Source organism: Onthophagus taurus, chromosome 6 (assembly GCF_036711975.1).
Source record: "Onthophagus taurus isolate NC chromosome 6, IU_Otau_3.0, whole genome shotgun sequence".
In the NCBI taxonomy this organism is placed as follows: domain Eukaryota; kingdom Metazoa; phylum Arthropoda; class Insecta; order Coleoptera; family Scarabaeidae; genus Onthophagus; species Onthophagus taurus.
The window spans coordinates 18,904,621-18,927,175 of NC_091971.1; the positions used below are offsets into that span (position 1 = coordinate 18,904,621).

Here is a 22,555-nt window from a genome sequence, read left to right on the forward strand (position 1 = left end):
ATGGCTAAACTCACCATTTTATTTGTTTTGATTGTTGGTAAATATAAATTTAATTTTGTAAGTATTAATTATAACTTAACTTTCAATTTGTTAATAGTTTCAATTGCTTGCGGTGCAAAAATATGTCCGCGTCATCAAGTTTACAATGCTTGTGGTACAAGTTGCCCCGAATATTGTAATTGGGATCCAAGCAATATGCCCTGTACCTTAGAATGCGTACAAGATTGTTTTTGCCAGAAGGGATTCGTCCTTGAAGCCGTCGATTCGAACAAATGTATTCCTAAGGGAAGATGCTCCGCAATGCCAACTTGCGGACTCAATAAAGAATATAGAATTTGCGGTAGTTCCTGCCCTAAATATTGCGGTCAAAATGATTTCGTTATTTGTACAGCTGTTTGTGTTCCTGGTTGCTTCTGTAAAGACGGATACGTTTTAGCTTCCGAAGATAGTAATGAATGTATTTTGGAAAGTGAATGTAAGGTTTAAAATTAACAATTATTAAAAGATGTTATATGTATGTATTAAAATAAAATTTTGATGAGCAAATTCAAAATCTTCTTGTTATAGGATCTAGTCCTGTCTATTTTGTCCCATTCCTTTTTATGATAAGGATATTCAGCTTCCCTCAATGTTTGAACGATCTTCCAACTAGACGCTTGGTTCCTGCCTTTTATGTTTTTTCCTATTTAGTGATTTGTACCGGTAGATAGATGATAGGTATGAATTTGGTTTGAACCGAAAAATTTATTGAATTCATTGGAGAGTTTTGATTCAAATTGTGTCCCTTGATCATGCGTAATAGTATGAGGGATACCAAATCTCGAAAAATAATGAGTAAAAAGAGCATTAGCAATCGTGGGTGTCGTTATATTGGAAAGAGAAAAAGATTCAGTCCATTTTGTAAAGCGCTCAATAACAGTAAGAATAAATGTATTTCCGTCAGATGGGGCAAGAGGCCCAACGAGATCATCTATAGATAAATTCTCCTATAGGCGTTCTAGTATGTTTATTTACTTTAGAAAGTTGACAATTAATGCAAGATTTTGTCCAATGTATTCATTCTTGGCCAGAAAAATCTTGTTTTGATTAAATTTTGTGTAACGCGTACTCCCGGATGTGAAATGTTGTGAAAATTAGACAAGATTGTTTTACGAAATTTGACGGGAACATAAATGCGTGTTAGGGAAGAAGAAATTTCGCACCAAAGTTTTAAATTGGAGGAAGAAATTTGTTCTTTTGCTAAAATAAATTTTGCTTTGTTAAGAAGTTGTTTTTGTAAAAGATGTTTAGCTCAGAATCGCTGTCTTGAGTTATTTTTAAAGTTTCAAGATCAGGATAAGGTGAGTTAATGACATCAATATCTAAACGTGATAGAGTATCAGCTACTATGTTAGTTTCTCCTTTAATGTATCTAAATTGTGAAATATAATTTAAATAACGAGATTGTCTGGGAGATTTTTCTGTTTTAAATGAAAAAGAATGGATAATAGGTTTGTGATCAGTAAATATTGTGAAATTATAACCATCAAGTAAATGTCTAAAATATTTTATTGATTCGTAAATGGCAAATAATTCACGATCAAAACTTGAATATCTAATTTGTGAAGGCGAAAGTTTTTTTGAAAAATATGCACTTGGTTGTGATAAATTATTTACAGATTACTCTAAAATAGCACCTATAGAAGTAGAAGAAGCATCTGCTGTTAGTGTTAATTGAGCATCTTTACAAGGATGAGCAAGACTAGTTGCATTTATAAAGGGGCCTATCCACGGTCAAGCATGCTTGTCATGCCGTTTCTTACTTTCTCCATACACTATCATGCAAGCTTGTCATTCATTCATTTAATCCGTATCCTCGAAGGTGGTAAGTACTGATTATCGGTACATCTATAATGAGTGATATAGCTTGCGCTTTAATAATAATCGACGAGTTAAGCCGTAAAAAGAGACGACATAGGTATTGGTCGAAGCGTTGGTTTCTACAACGTAAAAAATTTTCGCATATCAAACTTTTAAAAGAATTAGAAGTTTCTTCGACAGAAGATTATAACAATTTCTTAAGAATGGATCTTGAATTATTTCACGATTTGCTGTTCAAGGTTAAGCCTTTCATTGAAAAACAAAATACACAGATGAGAGATTCTATTTCACCACAACTTCGGCTTTCTACCACGCTAAGATATTTGGCCAGTGGTGCAACTTATGAAGATTTAAAATTTTTGACAGCGATAGCTCCGCAAACAATAGGAAAAATTGTAATTGAAACATGCGCAGCGATTATTAGTACATTGAAGGAATATATACAGGTACGTAAACAATTATTATCGTTTATTCATTATAACATCTTAATGATATTGAGTATTGCTTAATAAAGACGATATATCTGTATAACATGGTGTCTGCATTGGTTCATACATATACGACGTAGTGGTTGAACTTGAGTCGTACGATGATGGGCTCACGAAAGGCAATGGTGTGATTGATGGGGTAGGCGAAGGACCTAGTTTTGAAAGGCGGCCATGATACAGAATGTCATCAATATGCTTCTTGGCATACAGTTGCTGCTCAACGGAAAGTTTTCTATATTGCGACGCCCAAACTTTACCGAGCATTTCTACATCATCATTTACTGTATCTAAATGTTTAACCGCCTTTTTTAGAAATTCATTTCTTTCATTAGACAACTTTTGTTTCTTTGGACGTGATGGAGATGGAGTTACTTGTGTTGATTCGGCTTCCAATGAATCTTCTGGTGCCTAAAAATACCATTTTAAAATTACGTTCATATGCCAAAAGATACAATTTTAAAAGTAAATTTAAATATACTTTGCAATTTCTAGATGCAAATTCAATAGCCAAATTTTAATAGCCGATGGAATTTCCCAAATTGCTTAGGTGCAATAGATGGTAAACATGTAGCGATTAAAAAACCAGCAAATTCAGGTAGCCACTATTTTAACTACAAAAAGACTCACAGCATAGTGCTGATGTTGATAGCTGATGCAAACTCCGAAATTATAATGGCGGATATTGGATCAACTGGTAGAATTTCAGATGGCGAAGTCTTTACCGCAACAAAATTTTATGAAAGACTTCAAGAAAACAGATTAAAACTCCCAGATCCAATAGAACTACCAAATTTTCCAGAAAAGGTGCCATACGTATTTATAGCAGATGACGCTTTTCCTTTAAAAGAACATATATTATAATGAAGCCATATAGCCGAAGGGCTTTAACATTGGAAGAGGACATTTGTAATTACAGGTTTTCCAGAGCTCGACGGATTGTTGAGAATGTTTTCGGAATTTTGGCCTCAAGATTTCGAGTTTTATTAACTACGATAAATTTATCCCCCGAAAAAAATGCTACCATTGTTCTGGCTTGTTGTTACTTACATAATTATCTGAGTAAGAACCGGGGGCAAACATATAGGGAAGGAAATATACGTAATGAGATCTTCTTCCAAGATCCCTCATTCTGGGGAGGAGTTACTACCCATAAATAACAACACAAATGCGCGAAATTCAACACTTTTTGCAAAAGAAGTAAGAGATAAATTTCGTACATATTTTAATACCGTTGGTGCAGTTCCATTTCAACAAACAGTATAATAATATAATTAGCACTTGTATTTGGGATTTATAAAATAAAGTTTTTAATCATTAAAGGTTTGTGTTTATTTGCTTACATCTTCTTCTTCTTCAATATCTAATGTTGATATGCCAACATCCGGTGTTTCTTGATCCCTAAGATAGTGTAGTTGATCAAAATACCATAAAGACGGAGTGTAAATATCTTTCGATGCGGCCCCTGATTTTTCGCTCATCTTCACCTTTTTTAACTCACGTCGATAGTTGGTTCGGATGGTATTTATTTTTTTCTTTAAAGTGTCCATAGTTGCATTTTCATCTTTTCCCTGATATTTTTTTAATAAAATATCATATCCCTTCGACCGTTCGTTTTTATCCTTGTATTTTTCGCTTTTAACCTTCCACAGTTCCTCATGATCTCTAAATATTTCAAAAAATTCCATCCAAAAGGACTTCTCGCTTCCACAAGCCATGTTGAAAGTGATGTTTACCTCACAAAGGTTACAGATGGAATGACAAAATGCATAACAGCATAGCCATCCACGTGCACGCTTGCTTGCAAGCCTGATGCCCCGCGCACAGAAAATCAAAACGGTTTGAATTGTGTCATGCCAGGCTGTCATGCCGAGGAAAGCGTCTTATGCAACCCCATCCACTGCCAATCTTGCATGACAGCTTGCGATGCTTGTCATGCATGCATAACCGTGGATAGGCCCCTTTAGGGACGTTTTAGCAGAAGAAAAAGAATCTTGGCACTCAATAGAAAAGGAAAGTAATTCTTTTTGTTTAAGAACACGAGTAAAACTTGCTAGTAATGGTTGTAATAATTGAGAAAAATTTGGTATAAATCTGTGGTAAAAATTGATCATCCCCAAAAAACGTTCAAGTTGTTTCAGCGTTGTTGGAATTAATGATCTTAATACATTGCTCAGAAGGAAGAATACCTTCTGGCCTAAAAAATCGAGAGAATTGACACCAAAAATACATTTTGAAGGTTTGACGTTAATGCCATAATTATCAAGTCGTTCAAAAAGTTGTGTCAAATGAGTTAAATGTTCCTCTTCATTTTTGCTTGCAATTAAAATGTCATCAATGTAGACAAAAATGAAATTTAAGCCTCTAGTCACTTCATTGTTAAAACGTTGAAATGTTTGTGCGGTATTACGTAATCCGAATGGCATACGCGTAAATTCATAAAGGCCAAAAGGAGTGGTGATAGCAGTTTTATAAATGTCTTGTTCTGCCACCGATATTTGATGATAAGCACGAACAAGATCAATTTTGGAAAAAATTGTACAATTATGAATGTGAAAATTAAAATCCTGTATATGGGGCAAGGGATAACGGTCAGGAATTGTTATATTGTTAAGTTGGCGATAACCGCCGCAAGGATGCCAATCGTTTGAGTCTCTTTTTGGGACCATATATAAAGCAGAAGCGACTGAAGATGAGGAAGGTTTACAAATCCCTAAATTCAGTTTTTGTAATGTTATACTTTACTTGGTCTAAACGTAGTGGGCGACAAAAGGGTAAATGATCATTAGTAATAATTTGATGGCGTACAGAATGTTTTGCTGGAACGGAAAAATTGGGAGTTGAAAACAAGTTTGGAAATTTTTTAAAAAGCTTTGTATATTGGGTTTCAACATTAAATAGTTTAGGTGAAGAAATATAATAATAATAATATGACTTTATTTGTCCTATTAGATGTACATTGACTTAGTATACATGAAATTATTATAAATTAAGCCAGGACAAATTAGGCGGAGTTCAGGTACAGCCATAACAGCACCTCCTCTTCCACTCAAACCTAATAAAACTAATTCTAAATATACAAGAGAGAAAAAGAAAAGAAAAACGAAAAGAAACAGGAAAAGAAAAAGACCCGATACTGAAATCATAATCAATTACCAAGCGCAAACTGCGCGATCCCTGCCGCCCTACAATGCATCCTGAATTTGAGACAAGCGGCCCCTCATTCTGTGACGAAACAACCGTAAAGAAGTGCTACATTTTATAGTTGATGGAAAATCATTAAGAATATGTGTTATTTGGTATGAAAAGCATTTCTTAAATGCCCATGAATCGAATATTCAAGGTATGAACATCGGTACGAAATTTTATTCTATTGAACAAGTATGGAGGTTTCTTCAAAGTAAAAATACTAAAGAACAAAACCGCCGAATAAAGTATGCGCCTGTTTTTCATATAGAGCCAACTCAAATCCTTTAATTTGTGCGAAACATGCTGACGGCGCCCCCGTAACCCAAATATCAAACGCAAGCAAGAATTTTGAATTTTTTTCGTATTACTATACGTAATACACGGATCATAGAGATTTTCGAAAACATCTTCGAACGCTATAGTGAACAACTTAGGAGAAAGGCTAAGAATCCCATGGCGGATTCTCTTCTTCAAACGTATCGGCTTCGTTTTGTCATTATGTTGATATGTTGCAGTTGTTTTATTAGATATTGTTTGCAATAACTAGTTATATCTACTACCGATTGTCTCTCTGTATAGCCCAAGTTTCGATGCAATCCAAGACCGTTCGTAATCGACGAATCCCAGTTATGTTATGGTCGTTTAATTTCTATATTGGAAGCTTCATTGTTAGTAAGTAATCTGCTGTTGAAAAATCTACCCTAAATCCAGCTTGCTAGTTTGATAAGTATTCGAACAGTTTTTTTTTTGCAAGCGTGTGGTAATTATTTTTGTCAATAGTTTGAATGTGGCTAGTCGGTCGGTAAGTTTCTAGTTTTCTTGTAGGCTCTTTTTGATAGCAACGCCACTTTAACCTTTCTCCATGTGTTCGGTATTGCATCTTTCTGGAGGCATTCGTCCAATAATTTCGTGATAATATTAATTAGTTTACGTCCACCCTTTAGAGCTTCATGATTGTCGTAATTTCACCTTATCCTGGTGCTTTATTCTTTTTCATTTCACTAAGATCTTCTTGTTCTTCTATCGCTATTTGCGGTAATTCTTCAGCTCCAATGTTTAATATGCTGGCTTTATTTTTACTTTCTCTTTTCTGTTTAGTTTTGGTGTTATACAGTTCTTTATAGAATTTTTCAACAATTTCAATAAGTCTCTTTTTGTCTGTTGTTACATTACCTAGTTGATTTCTTAGACAATGTATTTGTTTTCGCCCCAGGTTAGGTCTTAAACAATTTATTTCATATTTTTATTATTACATATGACTTTATTAATGTACCTAAAGAAATTAAAAAAAAAATAAATTATGCTTAGGGTCTTCAGAGATCCTATGGTTAAATTAAAAGACGTGCACAACTAATTTAAAATTTTTTGTGGTTATTTTGATGTCAAACAGATTCATAGAAAAAATGAAATAAACACTTTAGTAAAAAAAAATCTCAAATCATACTATCCAGTTGAAATAATCGCTAAATTGGATCCATAATATAACATTTATATATTTTGATTTGATAATAAGGATATTTGGATTAATGGAGATTCGAATTAGGTCTACAATATGATATAAAAATTACTAATTAAATAAATCAAATTTGTTTGATGCTTTCATTTATGAGTTTTTAATGAAAACCTAAATACAAACATAAAAAATAGGTCACAATACAATTTTTTTCGTTAAAACTTCAGTTCTTAGTATATTGCTAACATCACATGTATACGAAGCACAATGTTTTCTATACAGTATACACAGTTTGAGTTTTTATTTCATCTCTTTTTTATTTTTAAATTAATTAATTTAATTCCTTTTTAATTTGTATATAAATATAGATATAGTAGTACTATTTTGCTTTCTCATAATAAGAAAATTAAAAATGAACATCTATGTACAAATCCTACAAATTATTATCACTAATTTTGTTTTTTCTTTTAAACTCCGATGTTTCCGGTTTTTTTTTCGAAAAATCGCCACAATATTTACATACAATCCGTATATAAAAGGATTTAAAAAAAAACGATTTTATTTTCTATTTTAACGATTATTGTCAAACGATTTTCTTGATAAGAACAACTAAAAAAATATATATAACGACCATTATTTACAATAAAAAAAAATAAAATACACACGTAATTAACGACATTTTAAGGATAGAGAAAACGTTTGCTTAAAAAACGATTATTAAATCGAAACGCAATAAAAACGCGATTAAAAACGAGCCTTAAATTTAACGCGACATAAATATATATATATTTTTTTTGTAAAAATATACAACTTTTTACACAAGTTAAATATTTAGATAATAATATTGACTTCGTAGAGGTACTTGTTGCTTTTATTCTTTTTTTTTTCAAGTTGGGTGGTTTTAGGACTTTATTTATTAAATAAATCTTTTCTTTTTATTATTAGAGGAGTATTGCACAATGGTCATTGCAAATTAGTTGTTGCAAACAAATATTTTTCTTTTACTTTTAATTAAAAAATTTTTTATTTTCTCGAAATGTTTAGTACTGAACATTATTATATTTATTTTGAGATAAATTTCGTATCCTTTTAAAGCTTTCGTGCTGTCATGTTTTAACAAAATAATTAAATTTGTGATGTTTGTTAATAAAAAGTGTTCATGTAAACAAACTAAAAGCACCAATAATATTTAAATAACCTATTTTTAATTGAAAATTACCTTTTTTCTATGCCGAAACCGTGATTGTCTTTATTACAAACCCATTTTTGGAAAAAAAAATCAACTTAAAAAGATAACCACAAAAAATATCACAACTTACTCATTTCTCAAACTTCTTTCTCTCCATTTTAAATTACTTTTTTTTACATTTTTGTTACACACTAACTTTCATTAAACCTGCCTGACTTTGATTCGTGCCAATACTCGAATCGTCCAACGAATCTAAATCTAACGCACTTTCAATCATCGTCGTGTCCTGCAATAATCTTAACCGACTGGAACTCAACATTAAATTTTCCTTATCTTGCGCTGTTAAATCATTATCGAGTTTAACAACTTCTTTTTCGTTTCTCGTCTTTTCGTTAAGAGCGGCCACCGCAGCCGAAGCGATGTGGCTCTCGCGTAATTCCACTAAATCTAAATGTAAATCTTCAACGCGATGGATCATTTGCCGATCCCCGTTTAAATTATGGGAATAACTGTGACTTTTACTTATTAACCCGGGGTGGTGATGCTGATTTCGTCCCATAATGTTACTGTAAACGGGGGCACCCACGCCCCCACCTCCACTTTGAGTTAAACAAGGTTGTGAAGTGTACTGTTGATCATCTAATTTAGCTATCGTTGGGGCTGTAACTCCGATTGGTTGTTCGTTACTTACTAAATGTGTCACACTTCCGGTGTTACTATCTAGAAAAAAAGTTTACATAAGTAATAAAAAATAAATGTTTTAACTAAACTGTTTCTAATTTGATGTAGAAGCCATTCAAAGCTAAAAAAATCTTTGTTAAAGCCAAACTAAAAATTAACAAAAAAGCTATTAAAAATGTATGTTAAAAAAAATTAAATTGCTGTAATTTATAAAAAATTGTTTTGTTTTGCGTGCCCATGCTCTCATCTAAAGTGAACACTTACCGGCGCCCAAGATTAAAAAAGGCCCGAGATTCATGGTCAACCTCCACCGCAAGGCAACAGAAAACGTAAAACGAAGAACAAAATATGAGAGAGAAACCAAAAATAAATACAACAAAACGAAAAAAAGATGAAAAGAATGAAACAGAGGCGTAAATGGAAAGATGAACAGTGAAATAGCGATTGAAAAACACAACCAATTTGTATGTGGGGGAGGGGAAACATTGTGTCTAGAACAACAAACATGTATTGATGGATACATGACGGGGTTATCACAAAAAATTACATTAAAAAGAAAGTCTTTTTGCTATGAAGTAAACGAATAAACAGCTAGTAAAAAGAGTGTATAAGTTTTTTTAACAAATTAAATAAGAAGAAAAAAAATATGATAAGTAAACTTTAAATTGGTGAATGTTTTTGAATTTGAAATTATGCAACCCAAAATACATACACACAACAAATTCAAAGATTATTTCTTAAATTAAAAATTTCATCTCGCAACCTCATGATCAACAAATTATAAATATTATAACGATTTTATCATAAGTTAATATTAACTCAATTTCAACAAATCCAAATGCAAATCTAATAACGTTAAATTTCTAAATAAATCTTCAACAATTCTCATTTTAAAAATATTAAACAACAAAATATCCATCAAATCATTAACTACGACAGGATTAAAACTAAAAACCTTTAACCCGGAAGGACGCGCGCGTGGGTACAATATGCCCAGGTAATTTTTAAAAACCGTTTATTACGTCATCGACAGTAATTACGATCATAAGATTCTTTTTGTAATTAGCAACGGTAATGAACGCTATTATAGTACTCAAACGGGTGCTGTAATGAGACACCTTACAGCATCCGGCGCTGTAATGCGATTTTAGTAACATTTTATGGAACCAGTTCAAGTTGGTGACATTAGGACATTATTTTTTCTAGTTGTCAATGTGACAATTTTTGTCTATAGATGTTTAAACATCGAATACAAGGTCCACAATGATGAGGACATTGAACTCTGAGTAATTTCTCTTATTTTAGAAGGTGTACAATTTGTTTTAGGTGAATACATTTTGCGTTTTGACTATTTCTAATTGTAAATTCAAATTTCTATTTTCAAGCATTACGGTGTTACCAACTGTGACATACCTGTTTCCCTACATTGTCAAAATTTATTTTATTTTTGTTAAAAAAGAGGATAAAAACGCGAATTACAAAAATAGCATAAAAAACACGTTTCGTAAAACTTAAAGCACTCATTCATTAAAAAAACTCGTGGATTCGCCTTCAACTTGAATTCGTGCATTTCAAGCGTGTCTTACGAAACTAGTTTTTTCATATACTATTATGCTATTCTTTGACATTGTTAAAACGCAATAAGTTTTATGCACTTGTATGTATATTTAGAACGTTAAACTTTGCAATTACAAAAATCGCTTTAAAACGGTTAAACGGAGCTTTCTAGACGACAGTTGCAGAATGTGGTATGCAGAGGTTTCAAGTCGTTCAAAACCAAGTGCTCTGCATAGTCTTCGACGCACCTTGGTATATGAGGAACACAATCTATCATGATGACTTTTGGCGGTCAGGGAGGCGGTGCAGTACGATATGACAACTCCTAAGAAGTACAAGAGGCCTAGAATGGCACTTACATAATGTTCGTACAAATCATCTCGAAATCGATATTGTCGGGGAAAACGAACAGCGTCATCCATCTTTTGTGATGGCTGAATCGAGTAACCCAAAGCCCGAGAAACCCAGTGAGTCGTAAGATATAGTTAATCTAGCATATGGACTCCGTTAAAATGGAGAGGTCAAATAATACATATAAGGATATTAAGATCGATCGTACGGAACAGATCTTTTACGTCGGCGTTGGTAAATGAGAAAATGATTGAGCATTGTTCCAATGTAGAAATAGGAAATGATTCTGATTCAGAAAATGATTGTATTATTGCAAGTAATCATGACACAGCCATTGGACAAGATAAAAGTTTCGAAACCCACGAGTCAGACGACGACATCCCATTGATGTCTTATATGAGTTGCTACCATCATAGGCGTAATAGTATCCAGATGAAAAGAAATGTTCCTAGCAAAAATATGAGGACTAAGAGTTAAAATTTAGTATCAAATGGACCTGGGTCTAGAGGAGACGCATAGAATTCCTTGACGCTAATAAACGCTTGGAATTGTATGATCACTAATAATATATTAGATTTGATTGTGATGTATACTAACATATATGTATATAGAACGTGACGCAATGTTTACAAATAAATCCGAAATTTGATAATAATGAAACCAGCACATCTAAATACGCATGATTTATGGTCAAAAGTGGTTCAGGAATGAATCTGTTCATCTCCTGTGTATCTACGAAAAGATTTTTATTTCTGCTAAGGTGTCTTTGTTTTGATGATGTGAGAGATCGGACTGAAAGAAGAAACATTGATAAATTAATACCTCTCCGAGAAGTTCTTTTAAGATTACAGGAAAATATGCAAAAATCATATGTAATAGGAGAATACGCAACGATTAATAAAAGATTAGAACCGATGCGTGGAAGATGTTCGTTTTTCCAATACATAAAGAACAAACCTGGTCGTTATGGAATTAAAATATTTTTGCTTATAATACTCAAAATATTCAAGTCCTGTTTCACTCACCATGGTCGTCGCACTGTGATCAATTTCTCAAATTTAGGACAAAATACCAAAAAAATTGGTATTTTTTTTGCGATATAATAATGCTGTATCTAGCTCACTGCGTGATTGGTAAAGCAGGATTTTTGTTGGATTAGAATGGATTAAAATTTTTCACGTCTTTAATTTTGTTAACACTATTGTATTGTCCATGACATTGTATTGTTGTATTTAAGGTGTATTGAATACACTTATACTAAGTTAATAGAATGATACTCTATCCCTTTTACTGTATTTATAGTGCAGTTAGTGTGTATAAGTAAACAAAATTCTACAATTTATATTACAATTTAATTCTAACAAAACATATAAATATACAGGTGTCCGGAAATGACGTGTATAACGGAAGACCACAAGTACCTTGACCAGAAATATGATGATTTAACCCAACTTATCTACAGAGTGTCCCGAAACAACAAAACTCGTTAGTTTTGCAAAAAAGAATATTAGTTTAATCGAGTTAAGATTAAAACAATTTATGTCTATTAAGTTTGACACACGATTTCTAAAATAAAAGTAGTACAGCACCCTTGGCAAGTAATTTTGAAAGATGGCCTGTTTATTCAAGTTAGATAGATAGATAGTTCAACTAGATATATATTGTATTCTATTGTGAATTGTACTATTTTGATTGTTATTTTGCCTCATCATCAATAAACATTATTATTATTAGATACGTTGAGTTAAATCATCATAGGTATATTTGGTCAAGGTTCTAGTGGTCCTCCGTTGTACACGTCATTTCCGGACACCATGTATATGAATTCATAAAAGTTCATGAATTACTCCAAATTAAACGACTAGAATGATTTTCTTGCATTCAATCACAAAACAGTTTGAATACGAGCTTCCTAAATGAACAAAACTGACTACTTCTGGTAACATGCTTTCATGATTATAAAGCCTTAAAGAAATTTTCATTCATTTATCTCATTTAAAATGCCAGCTTATTTAAAAAATGATAGATGGTCAGGTAAAGTACCATTTCCGACATCTATAATTTATATCGCTTATACAATATTTCATTTGATCACCTTTAAACAGCAAGTTTATATAAAACAAGTTCAATATGGTTACAAATAAACTACCACTTCCGGTTGACGGATATGATTTAAAACTTGATACGAATCTTAGATTTTGCTATAACAGCTATGTATTAAATTTCATTGTCGTAGCTTGCTGAGTTGTTGAGGTGTGAATATAGTCGTCCTAAATTTGTGAAATTGACCGCTGTGCGTCGTTGTACTTAAAGATCTTAAATATCAAACAACCAGAGAAATTAATATTGGACCTCAGCAAATGGAGGTAAATTACAAAGTCAGCGAAGGTCAGCCAACAGGTCCATATAATACAAATACATGTAATGATCCAATTTCCATTGTAGAACGTCTTGTAAACAAAATTTTTAGCTATAAAAGGATGAGAACAATACACAACATTATTTGGCTTCCAAAAAAATTAAAATGTTACTTTCCTATACCCATACCTAAGAAAGGTAGAGTAGTTTTAGGTTCCACCTTGCATGGAACAACGGATGTTGACAGAAATTCAATGAAAAAGAAACCGGAAGTGATATTATTTCATAATTCAACGAAAGGTGGAGTTGATACTGTAGATGCATTGTGTTTTTAAAAGCCTTTAAAAAACGATTTGTAAGAAAGATGTCATCGAGTGATGACAATACATAACCCAACCTAAGCCCAAACCTTTTTTGTAACATCTTTTCGAGAATAACCTGCAAGATTGTAATTATATAAGCAAGAATATTTCTCGATGCTTTGAATGAAACGACTGATGTCTTTCTCGACCATTTTGTAAAAATAACATCAGAAACACAACGGACTGAATCACGTGGTCGGCAACCGGTTGCTTATGGGTAGCGTTGGTGAAGACGTCTTTATAATACATATATCAATAATGCATCGAAATTACAATTCGACATCACGTAGCTTTGGTTAACGAGAGGCCTAAAGGGGCTACACGCGTAACTGCAAACTTGACAAGTATGCATGATCAATCTTTTTGTACAGGATGCTTTAGCGTTTGTAGGATAATTTTGCACAAACATTTTGCTTGTGCAATCCGCTTGATGATGGATTGAATTTTAATCATGCAAGCGAAACCGCACGTGTGTACCAAGCACACTGCTTGACGTGTGGCCAAACGTAGGGATTTCTACCTACGTGTAGGGATTTTTCAGCCTAAAAATGGCGTAGGGAGATTTTCTTTAATTTATGAAATATGTAGGGATAATAATAGTAGGGGTCGCAATCTGAGATCCCGCACTGAGAGACATTATTCTTGACTTTCAAGAAAAATTTATTCTTGAATGAAGAAGTATTATCGAATGAAGTATATAATAATAATAATAAAGATGTTTATTGATCAGATAAGAAACAAAATAAAACAAAGAGTAATACAAAGACAAATAAAATTAAGAAATTAATGAGATGTGTCTAAATCTGATCAAAGAGAGTCATGTCAGGTCGACCAAGAGCAATAGTCTCCTGATCACTCTGTTTTTCAAAGACCCTCATTTTGAATACAACAACAAAATCAAAAAGGTACAACCGAACGATTCAAGTCAATAAAAAAACCCAAAGCGACATGACTCTTCAATAGAAATAACTAAATTGAATTAAAAAAAAAAATTTTTCTTTCCTCTTCAAAAATAATAATAATAACAAACTAAAATCTATCATTCAACAGCTCACTCAAAAACACCTTAACTTTGCTCTTGAAGGAAATCAGACCAATAGAATATATCATATTCTTAATATCGAACAATATCAATTTTTTGTATCAAAAAATTGATTCTTGCGTCAATAATTTATAATTCTTAAATGAAGAATTATACAAGATTATTGTTACATGAACAAGTTTTTCTAAACAGAAAGATCGAAGTAAAAATTTGTATAAATGGTTAAGAATCCAATCAAAGATGACATTAGTTATTAGAATTAGTTATAAGTTTAATTTTTATAATCCGTTATAGCATTTAAATAGAGAGCATGAGTTAAATAAGTTGAGAATTAAGATTCTAACCTCACTACTTAGTCCAAGCGCAAACTGGCGCTTGTTCAAGCATACTTGTATCGTGTGGTGTCGAAGTGAAATTTTACATGCTTGTACAAAAAGATTGATCATGCATGCTTGTCACGTTTGCAGTTACGTGTGTAGTCACCTTAACACTCCTATGAGACGTCAAAACGCGTTTACAATTAATATGTCCAAAGGTGTGGTTGACGAAGAGATACCAAAACGTCTAAAAATTACAACAAGTAGATGTCAAGGCTGTTCGTCTGGGAAGGATTGTAAAACTAAAACCCCATGCGATAAATAGGGGAAGTAAGGGTGTGTCGAAACATTGCGCGGTAGCAACACGCGATATTCGCAGCAATGCTACGAGGTATGCGAGACACGCCGCGCACTTACTAAAAGTGTATGGTGGTGGTGTGGACACACCCTAATACAATTATATACAAAGTATAAATCGTTCCTATATGTTAAAAAGCCATCAGTATGTAGAAAGTGACAGCAGCAACTAAAAACTTCCATTATATATGTATTTTACCCCATATCTATTATATATTTCAGTTAATAAACAGTTCTAAAACAATTTATTCATGTATATTTGACCTCAATTGTTCATATACGTCAGATGAGTATAAAATACCCAACGTGCGTCCTTAACTAATAATTTGGTACGCGCGTCCTACCGGGTTAAATCTAACCCAATCACCGAAAATTTTCTTGTATATACAACCGATTAAAATTTGGTTTTGGAAAATTATGCACCTTAACGTTAGTAACAACCCCGTTATTAGCCCCATTATTAATTAATCGATCGCCAGCGGTTTTAACGACACAATACGGATTTTCGACGCAAAATTCGCCAGCGTGTACATTCTCGTAAACGTAACTAGCGGGTCGCCGGCGGCTTGTTGTGCGTTTACCGATAATCGGTTGTTGTTGGGATCCGAAATGGGGCCCATAACGTTTTTCGGTCGGCGTGATATGACGAGCCGCCGCTGTAAACCTGTACATTGTTTCCGATTCATAATCGAGATATGAAAGCGGACGCGATGGTATAATTCGATTTGTTGAACATTTGGAGGATGAGGATGACGTCGAACCTGACGCCGATCCTTGAACAAAACCCCTATGAATTATTGGCGAGTACGTACCTGGATTTTCCGCCGTTTGACGATACATTTCCGGTACTTGATGAAGTGGGTTTCCATTCTAAAATTTGTTTTTTTTCAAATATTTAATTTTTTATTTATTTTATTCTTACCAAATTAGTTTGCGGCGGAAAACTTGGTTGAATAACATTTGTTGGTTCAATTGTAACAATCTTTTTTCCAATTTCTCGTCGATATTCCTCTGTAACAACACCTCTCCGATCGATTAACGATGGAGTAACCGGTCCACACAAGATATAAAAACAATTTAAACACACATTCCCTTGAGAGTACGGATTGAAGCTTTCTTGGCCGCTTTTTCCGGTGAACGACCCCTTTATATCTTCATTCGTGGTTTGATTACTTGTAGTAAGGTAGGTATGAAATCCGGCAAGACCCAAGATGCTCCAAACACTGAAGAAACACACTATTCCCACGATTAAACTAGACGGCGATTCCCTTACGGCATCCAAAAATTGTTTATCATCTTTTGTAACTAAGAGTCGAAGAAAAAAAGGAGATATTCTTGAAAGAACGGGTCTTTATGCTTTTAATAGAGTGGTTTTTACTTACTTAGAATTAGGTGAGCGATGGCACACGCGAATATGAACACAGCAAGAAATGCTAATGACACTATGAACATGTAGAAAAACCGATAATTTCTTCTACCTACGCAATTTCCAACCTAAAAATAATAAAATATAAAAATTAAAATAATTTAACCTTAAATTTTTTTTAATCAACAGATGGAAAACACACATCTGTAATTATAGGACATTTGCCCACATCACTAACTGAAGGAGAAATATTTAACGAACTACAAACCCACAAATTTCTAATTATTAGAGTAACTACATTACTTAACAAAAGCAATAGACCAATATCATTATGCGCAGTTGAACTGAAAACAGAAAAAAAGGCCTAAAATATATTATGTAATATCAAATCAATTTTTCAATGCATAATTAGCGTTGTAGCGAGAAGAAAACCAGGAAACATACCATAATGCTATTGATATTAGGAATTTGGTGATATCTGGAACTACTGTTTCTAATAGCCGAAATCTGTTAAATACGAAAAAAATCATATAATATATAGCAACAAAATGCACCCAGGCGAAGACCACCCCATACTCGAAATGTAAATATGACTCCTCAAGGAAATGATGACCACACCACCGCAAAAAGTTATTCACAAATTTTAAATCATTCAAAACCAAAATTTAAACACTACTCCCACGTCTAGCTCAAATCATAATCCTATATCTTCATCCCTCACAATTAGATACCATAATCAAACATCTAAAAGATCTTCTTACACCAGTTGTAACACAAATTAAACAATTCATCGCAAATTCCCTACTTCCTAATCTTATCAATAGATAACAATAACAACCGAACTATACAAGATATCACCGTTCATCAATCAACGAACGGAAATCATTGAATTTCTCCATTACTGAAATACATTTAAAGCGGGGTAACATCCCAGTATACAACGTATACGAAAGGATCGAATTTCTACAACAGTGGCAAAATAGGAATACAGCATGAAGAGTTAAATAAAAAAAATGATAAATGGTGAACAAATATCGATAGTAAATGCATTACAAATAATACCACCTGAAGAATACATATTTTATTTATATCAGCGAGATCGACTGTCAGATATAATCGTCATTGTTATAAAAAAGAACTTCAACAAACCAATAGATCAACACGTACTCAATGAAAACTGATACATGGCAAACCAAACTAGGAGTTACATTTGTAAAAGTCTAAAACTACCACCAAATCAATATAAAGAATGAGATAGTAAATCTCTTCAAGTACTTTTTAAAAGCTACAATAATAGAACTAGTAAAACAAATATGTAGATTGAGACGAGAATGGTAGCGAACGAGGAGACGTGAAACCAAAAACAGAATAAACAATTTCACCCACAGTTCACTGATAATTTATGGATTGGTGATGAAGCTCATTTCCACCTCAGTGGATATATTATTATTATTATTATTATAATAAGTGTAACTTTCGCTATAGAAAACCCTCATCAACTTCACGAATAACCTGTCCATTCGGCCAAAGTTACAGCTTGATATACCATATTTTCGTATAGCATAATAGACTGCCTAAGTCTGACATCACAGAGGTGGGCGGAACTTATACCGACTCCAAACAATTTCGTTGCTAATCACAGTTGCTAAGATAATTCGCCATAAAAATGTCATTTAAAATGTCACTTACTTTATTTTATTTTAACACTAATTGAAAATTGCATAAATATGAGGATTTTTCGTTAGCAACACAGTTAGCAACGAAGATGTTTGGAGCCGGTATAAGCTCCGCCCATCCCTGTGACGTCAAGGCTTAGGTTGTCTATTGATCCATACTTCTTTCAGATTGATGATGGCCATACAGTCACCATAACATCAGCGTGATATGTTCGAATGCTGTAAACCGTTTTTCATCCCACAAGTGCCTATGAATGAGAATACTCATTTCCAACAAGATGGACTTGTCACACAGCTAGAATTACGTTGAACTTTCTGAGAGTGAAAATGAGAATATTCATTGGCACTACAACCCCGCTAGGGGTTGTGTCTTGGCCTGTTCTAACATTAGCTTCCACTCTCTTCTATCTCGTGCCTTGGTCTTCCAGTTTCCAACTCCCAGCATTTTTCCACCTGGTCCTTAAAAACTGTTTGGCGAAACATTTGCTTTGGGGGTTCCCTGTCATCCATCCATTCTTTCTAGAGGGCCAAACCACCTTAACCTATTGATTTTAATGGATTGTACAATATTTGATTCTTCATAGAGCCGCCACAACTCAAAATTGTAACGACATCTCCATATTCCGTTTTCCTTAACACCCCTGTATATGTGGCGGAGTACCTTTCTTTCAAAGCAGCCCAACAAGTTTTCGTCATTTTTTGTCATCGTTCATGTTTCTGATTCATATGTGAGGACTGGTCTTATAAGCGTTTTTTATATTATTACCTTAGTTTTGCTGGTTACTATACGATTTCGTTGCAATTTGGTACAGCGATAGTATGCACTAAAATAAGGTTTACCTATACTACATACAATATAATACATAGGGGAATAAATAAATACGATACTAAACAAATAAAAACGCAAAACAAAACAGCTTTATGCCAACATTCGGTAACTTTAAATCATAAGTTTGATATTGAAAGTCCCAAAATATTAACTACAAAGAAAAACATAATAATAAGAAAAAATTTAGAGTCGATCTTCATAACAAAAAACATTAATAAAGTAGTTAATTTTAAAACTGATGTTGGAACAAAAGGGGGAGCATTATGCGGATATTTTAAATAAATTAGTTTTACGATGGAGTGAGGGAGATAAATACAGGTTTCCAACAAATAATAGATTTGCAATTTGATTTGAAGATGCATAAAAGTATATTAAGAGACGATAAATGATAAAAGTGGTGAAAAGTTGTTGGTCAGAATCATATTCTGCATGTTCTGGTTTAAGTGTAAGAAAATAAATGTGTTTTTCATTTCTGTAAAAGTAATTAGTTACGTTTTATTTTTGTAATTCGTTGTTTCTTTAGATAAGAAAACTATCAAGCCTGATGCTGGGAATAGTTTTCGAAACGTCGACTTGATTTGTTTATAATGGTTTAGAAATAAACATTTTAAAGGAGGAAATGGTGTCATATTTCGTATATTCATATATTTTGTTTTTATGCTATGCTTTGAAGGCCTCTATGAGGTCCCTTTTTGTTCTTGCTATTACAATTGTTCCTCTATTTGCTATACCCGATTCTTTTACAGCCTTCTCCAGAGCGATGTTAAATAGTAGGCATGATAGGCTGTTCCCTGGAGTAGCCCCACACCTGTCTGAAAGGATCTAGATAAGTTATTTTGGACCTTAAACTCAATTTGCGTTGCGATGCTTGATTTGGTCGACGGTTTATTTTCCTTTATGAGAGCCACTTTGGTACTTGCCTACTATCTCATTGTACTGTTGGTCATAAAGTATGTAGGCAAACACTTTATATGCCACATTTAGGAGGGTAATTCCCCTGTAGTTGTTACATACAGCTTGGTCTCCCTTCTTATGTATAGGCAGGGTTTTACCTATGTTCCAGCCTTTTGGGAGTTTTAAGTGCTTCCAGATTAGTTCCACCAACCTACATATATGATCCTTCAGCTTGTTTATCCCATGTTTCAGAAGTTCAGATGTATGCCATCGATACCAGGTGCTTTATGGTTCTTCAACTTATTCACTGCTTTAACTACTTCTTCCTCAATCATCAGGGGGTCATATTTCTCTCTTTCATCTTCTGCATCTTCCATACTTTCCAAGTGTTCATTGCCGTCCAGCAGTTCTTCTATTTCCTCACTTCTCATGTTTGGTCTTGCTTCAAAATTTTCAGACCATATTTCTAATATCTGTGTTTATCCACTAATATTGATAATTGATTCATCAGTAAAAATGGGAATATTCATTGATTTCCACAATCACTAGATCTAAGCATGTGCGACTATTTTTTATGGGGATATCCCAACTATACAAGACTTAAAATTGTGGATTGAAGACGCAATCCACAATACAATTTGCAATAATCCAGCCATACTACGACGTGTCAGTGAAAATTTCCGTGATTCATGCCGACTTCCTATGATTAATATTCATAAAAGAAACATTTTTCTGCTTTACATAAAATTTTCTTTTTTAATTTGTTGCAAAAAAAATTAAATTTGTTTACTACTAAAACTATTAATACTTTTAAATAATGTGGTTTGACTGCCCCACCTTGTAGTATAGAAAAAAAAACATTACTACAATAAACTATAAATATTGTGTACAACATATAAAAAAGTTGAGCCGATAAAAACTGATAAAAAAAAACAGATGGCGATACTAAACCGTTTAATACCGACATCTATGACCCACAAAGATAAACTTTTCAACAAAATTTTCAGGTAATAATTAATACTCATAACATGTTATCACTAAAAATACATTCCCTAGATAAGGAAAACATTAACATAACAATCTTCCATTTACTAAAACATGATAAGAGATTAAAAAAAATTCTGACTCAGACAATAAATAAAAATAGAATGGTTTAAGAATTTTTATTTACCCATGGACAATGATGATCAAATCGATCCACGCAATTATCACAGAGACTGCAGTGTGAAGCTCTAGGTGGTCGAAAAATCTTGCATGTAAAGCAATATTTTAGTTTAACAGTTTGACCTTTTATAAGAACCTCTTTAGCTCTTGGTGGGGGCCTATAAGTTGGACTATTGGCGGAATTTGTAACTTCTGAAACGAAAATTATTAAATAAAATAAAAATATATTATTAAATTAATTTTATACCTATTTGCTTTTCAACATAAGCAGCTTCATCTTGAGTAGCCCGGGGGATGATTCCCGGATCTGTTAGGGACGTTCTCAGGAGGGCGGACATTGTGAAAAGGAAGAGTACCGCTCCAATTATTGGAATGAAAATTGTTACATTTTCTGCTAAATAAGGGCAGCTAAAAAATAAATGTTATGATTAATCTAAATTCATGAAATTGATTGGTAATGTTTTATTATGTACAAATTCTAATAATAATCTTTAACAAAATTTTGGTAATCTCAAATTACATCATTAAACCATAAAAAATCAATTAAAGTTGAAACATTATCGTGTTCCATCATTCATTTTTATCAAGATTTAAGACATACATTATCGTCAATAAGAGACAATTATTAAATAAAATAAAGCTAATTTACTTAATCTAAAAATACTTACTCAAAAATAAAGAATAAAATACTTGTCCCAGTAATTAAAAACACTGTTAATAAAAAAACTCCAGAATGTGGTGCAGTCATAATGCGACCATTACAATAAAACCGATTTCTTCCAGAGAATAATTCCCATTTTCTCACAACAGGTTCCCTGGCCATTTTTGACAGGGATTCACTGCTGGCGAGACTACTGGATGCTGGGGCCGGATCGGGGGACATTTGTGTTGATACACTTGTTGTTTATATTGTTGTTATTACCTGCGGACGAGGCCCTCAGTACGTCGTACGCGAAATTGTCGTAGGACAATGAGGAGCCGAAACGCATCAAGGGGAAAAGGCTGTCTATGAAGGGGGACTGTTTTCTACTTGTTGGGTTAGAAGCTCATCACGTCCAATCGTTACCGCCAATTTTCTTTAACGTACCCGTAACTCCACGATTTCCGTTTGTCGCGAGCATCTTCAGAATCAACGAGAACGTTTTAAGTGCGAGTTAATAATTGTTCTATTAAAATTTATGATACAGAGTGGCGATGATCGAACAAGGACATTTTTTTGCATATTTTTGACAGCGAAGAAAACAGGTGATATTTGAAATTAGGAACGGGGTCAAAATTCCTAATCGTCAGTTAACATACTATTTACGAAATATAATCGTTTTTATTTAACATTAAAATTAATTATTATTTAAAAATTGCTTACCATTATGATCACAAATTATTCTTCTTATATTTTATATAATAAAATAATTTAGTTGTGGTATT

General features: G+C 33.2%; 3 protein-coding genes across 3 annotated transcripts; 1 reads left to right on the top strand and 2 right to left on the bottom strand.

Annotated features, from left to right (window-relative positions):
• LOC139429989 (serine protease inhibitor swm-1-like) lies at positions 1-486 on the top strand. Its single transcript, XM_071196518.1, has 2 exons — positions 1-37; positions 98-486. The coding sequence occupies exons 1-2, from the start codon at positions 1-3 to the stop codon at positions 484-486; spliced, it is 426 nt and encodes a 141-aa protein (XP_071052619.1).
• A 1,859-nt stretch (positions 487-2,345) lies between these two features.
• On the bottom strand, positions 2,346-4,063 carry LOC111418954 (uncharacterized). Its single transcript, XM_071196519.1, has 2 exons — positions 3,689-4,063; positions 2,346-2,756 (listed from the first exon to the last, which is right to left on the bottom strand). Exons 1-2 carry the CDS (start codon positions 4,061-4,063, stop codon positions 2,346-2,348), a joined length of 786 nt encoding a protein of 261 aa, XP_071052620.1.
• Positions 4,064-8,175: 4,112 nt separating this feature from the next.
• LOC111418938 (Palmitoyltransferase app) lies at positions 8,176-22,355 on the bottom strand. The gene is made up of 7 exons (XM_023051649.2): positions 21,799-22,355; positions 21,378-21,538; positions 21,138-21,322; positions 16,584-16,695; positions 16,124-16,506; positions 16,014-16,071; positions 8,176-8,896 (listed from the first exon to the last, which is right to left on the bottom strand). The coding sequence occupies exons 1-7, from the start codon at positions 22,011-22,013 to the stop codon at positions 8,361-8,363; spliced, it is 1,650 nt and encodes a 549-aa protein (XP_022907417.2). The 5' UTR covers positions 22,014-22,355; the 3' UTR covers positions 8,176-8,360.
• Positions 22,356-22,555: the final 200 nt, after the last annotated feature.

What these genes read in the sequence shown, in the direction of transcription:
- LOC139429989 (XM_071196518.1), top strand. Translation starts at nt 1, where the DNA reads ATGGCTAAACTCACCATTTTATTTGTTTTGATTGTTG. An exon ending in TTTATTTGTTTTGATTGTTG is followed by an intron (nt 38 to 97) that starts GTAAATATAAAT and finishes ATTTGTTAATAG; the next exon opens with TTTCAATTGCTTGCGGTGCA.
- LOC111418954 (XM_071196519.1), bottom strand. Translation starts at nt 4,063, where the DNA reads ATGGCTTGTGGAAGCGAGAAGTCCTTTTGGATGGAATTTTTTGAAATA. An exon ending in ATATTGAAGAAGAAGAAGAT is followed by an intron (nt 2,757 to 3,688) that starts GTAAGCAAATAA and finishes TGGTATTTTTAG; the next exon opens with GCACCAGAAGATTCATTGGA.
- LOC111418938 (XM_023051649.2), bottom strand. Translation starts at nt 22,013, where the DNA reads ATGTCCCCCGATCCGGCCCCAGCATCCAGTAGTCTCGCCAGCAGTGAA. An exon ending in TTATGTTGAAAAGCAAATAG is followed by an intron (nt 21,323 to 21,377) that starts GTATAAAATTAA and finishes TTTTCGTTTCAG; the next exon opens with AAGTTACAAATTCCGCCAAT. An exon ending in CATCGCTCACCTAATTCTAA is followed by an intron (nt 16,507 to 16,583) that starts GTAAGTAAAAAC and finishes TTCGACTCTTAG; the next exon opens with TTACAAAAGATGATAAACAA.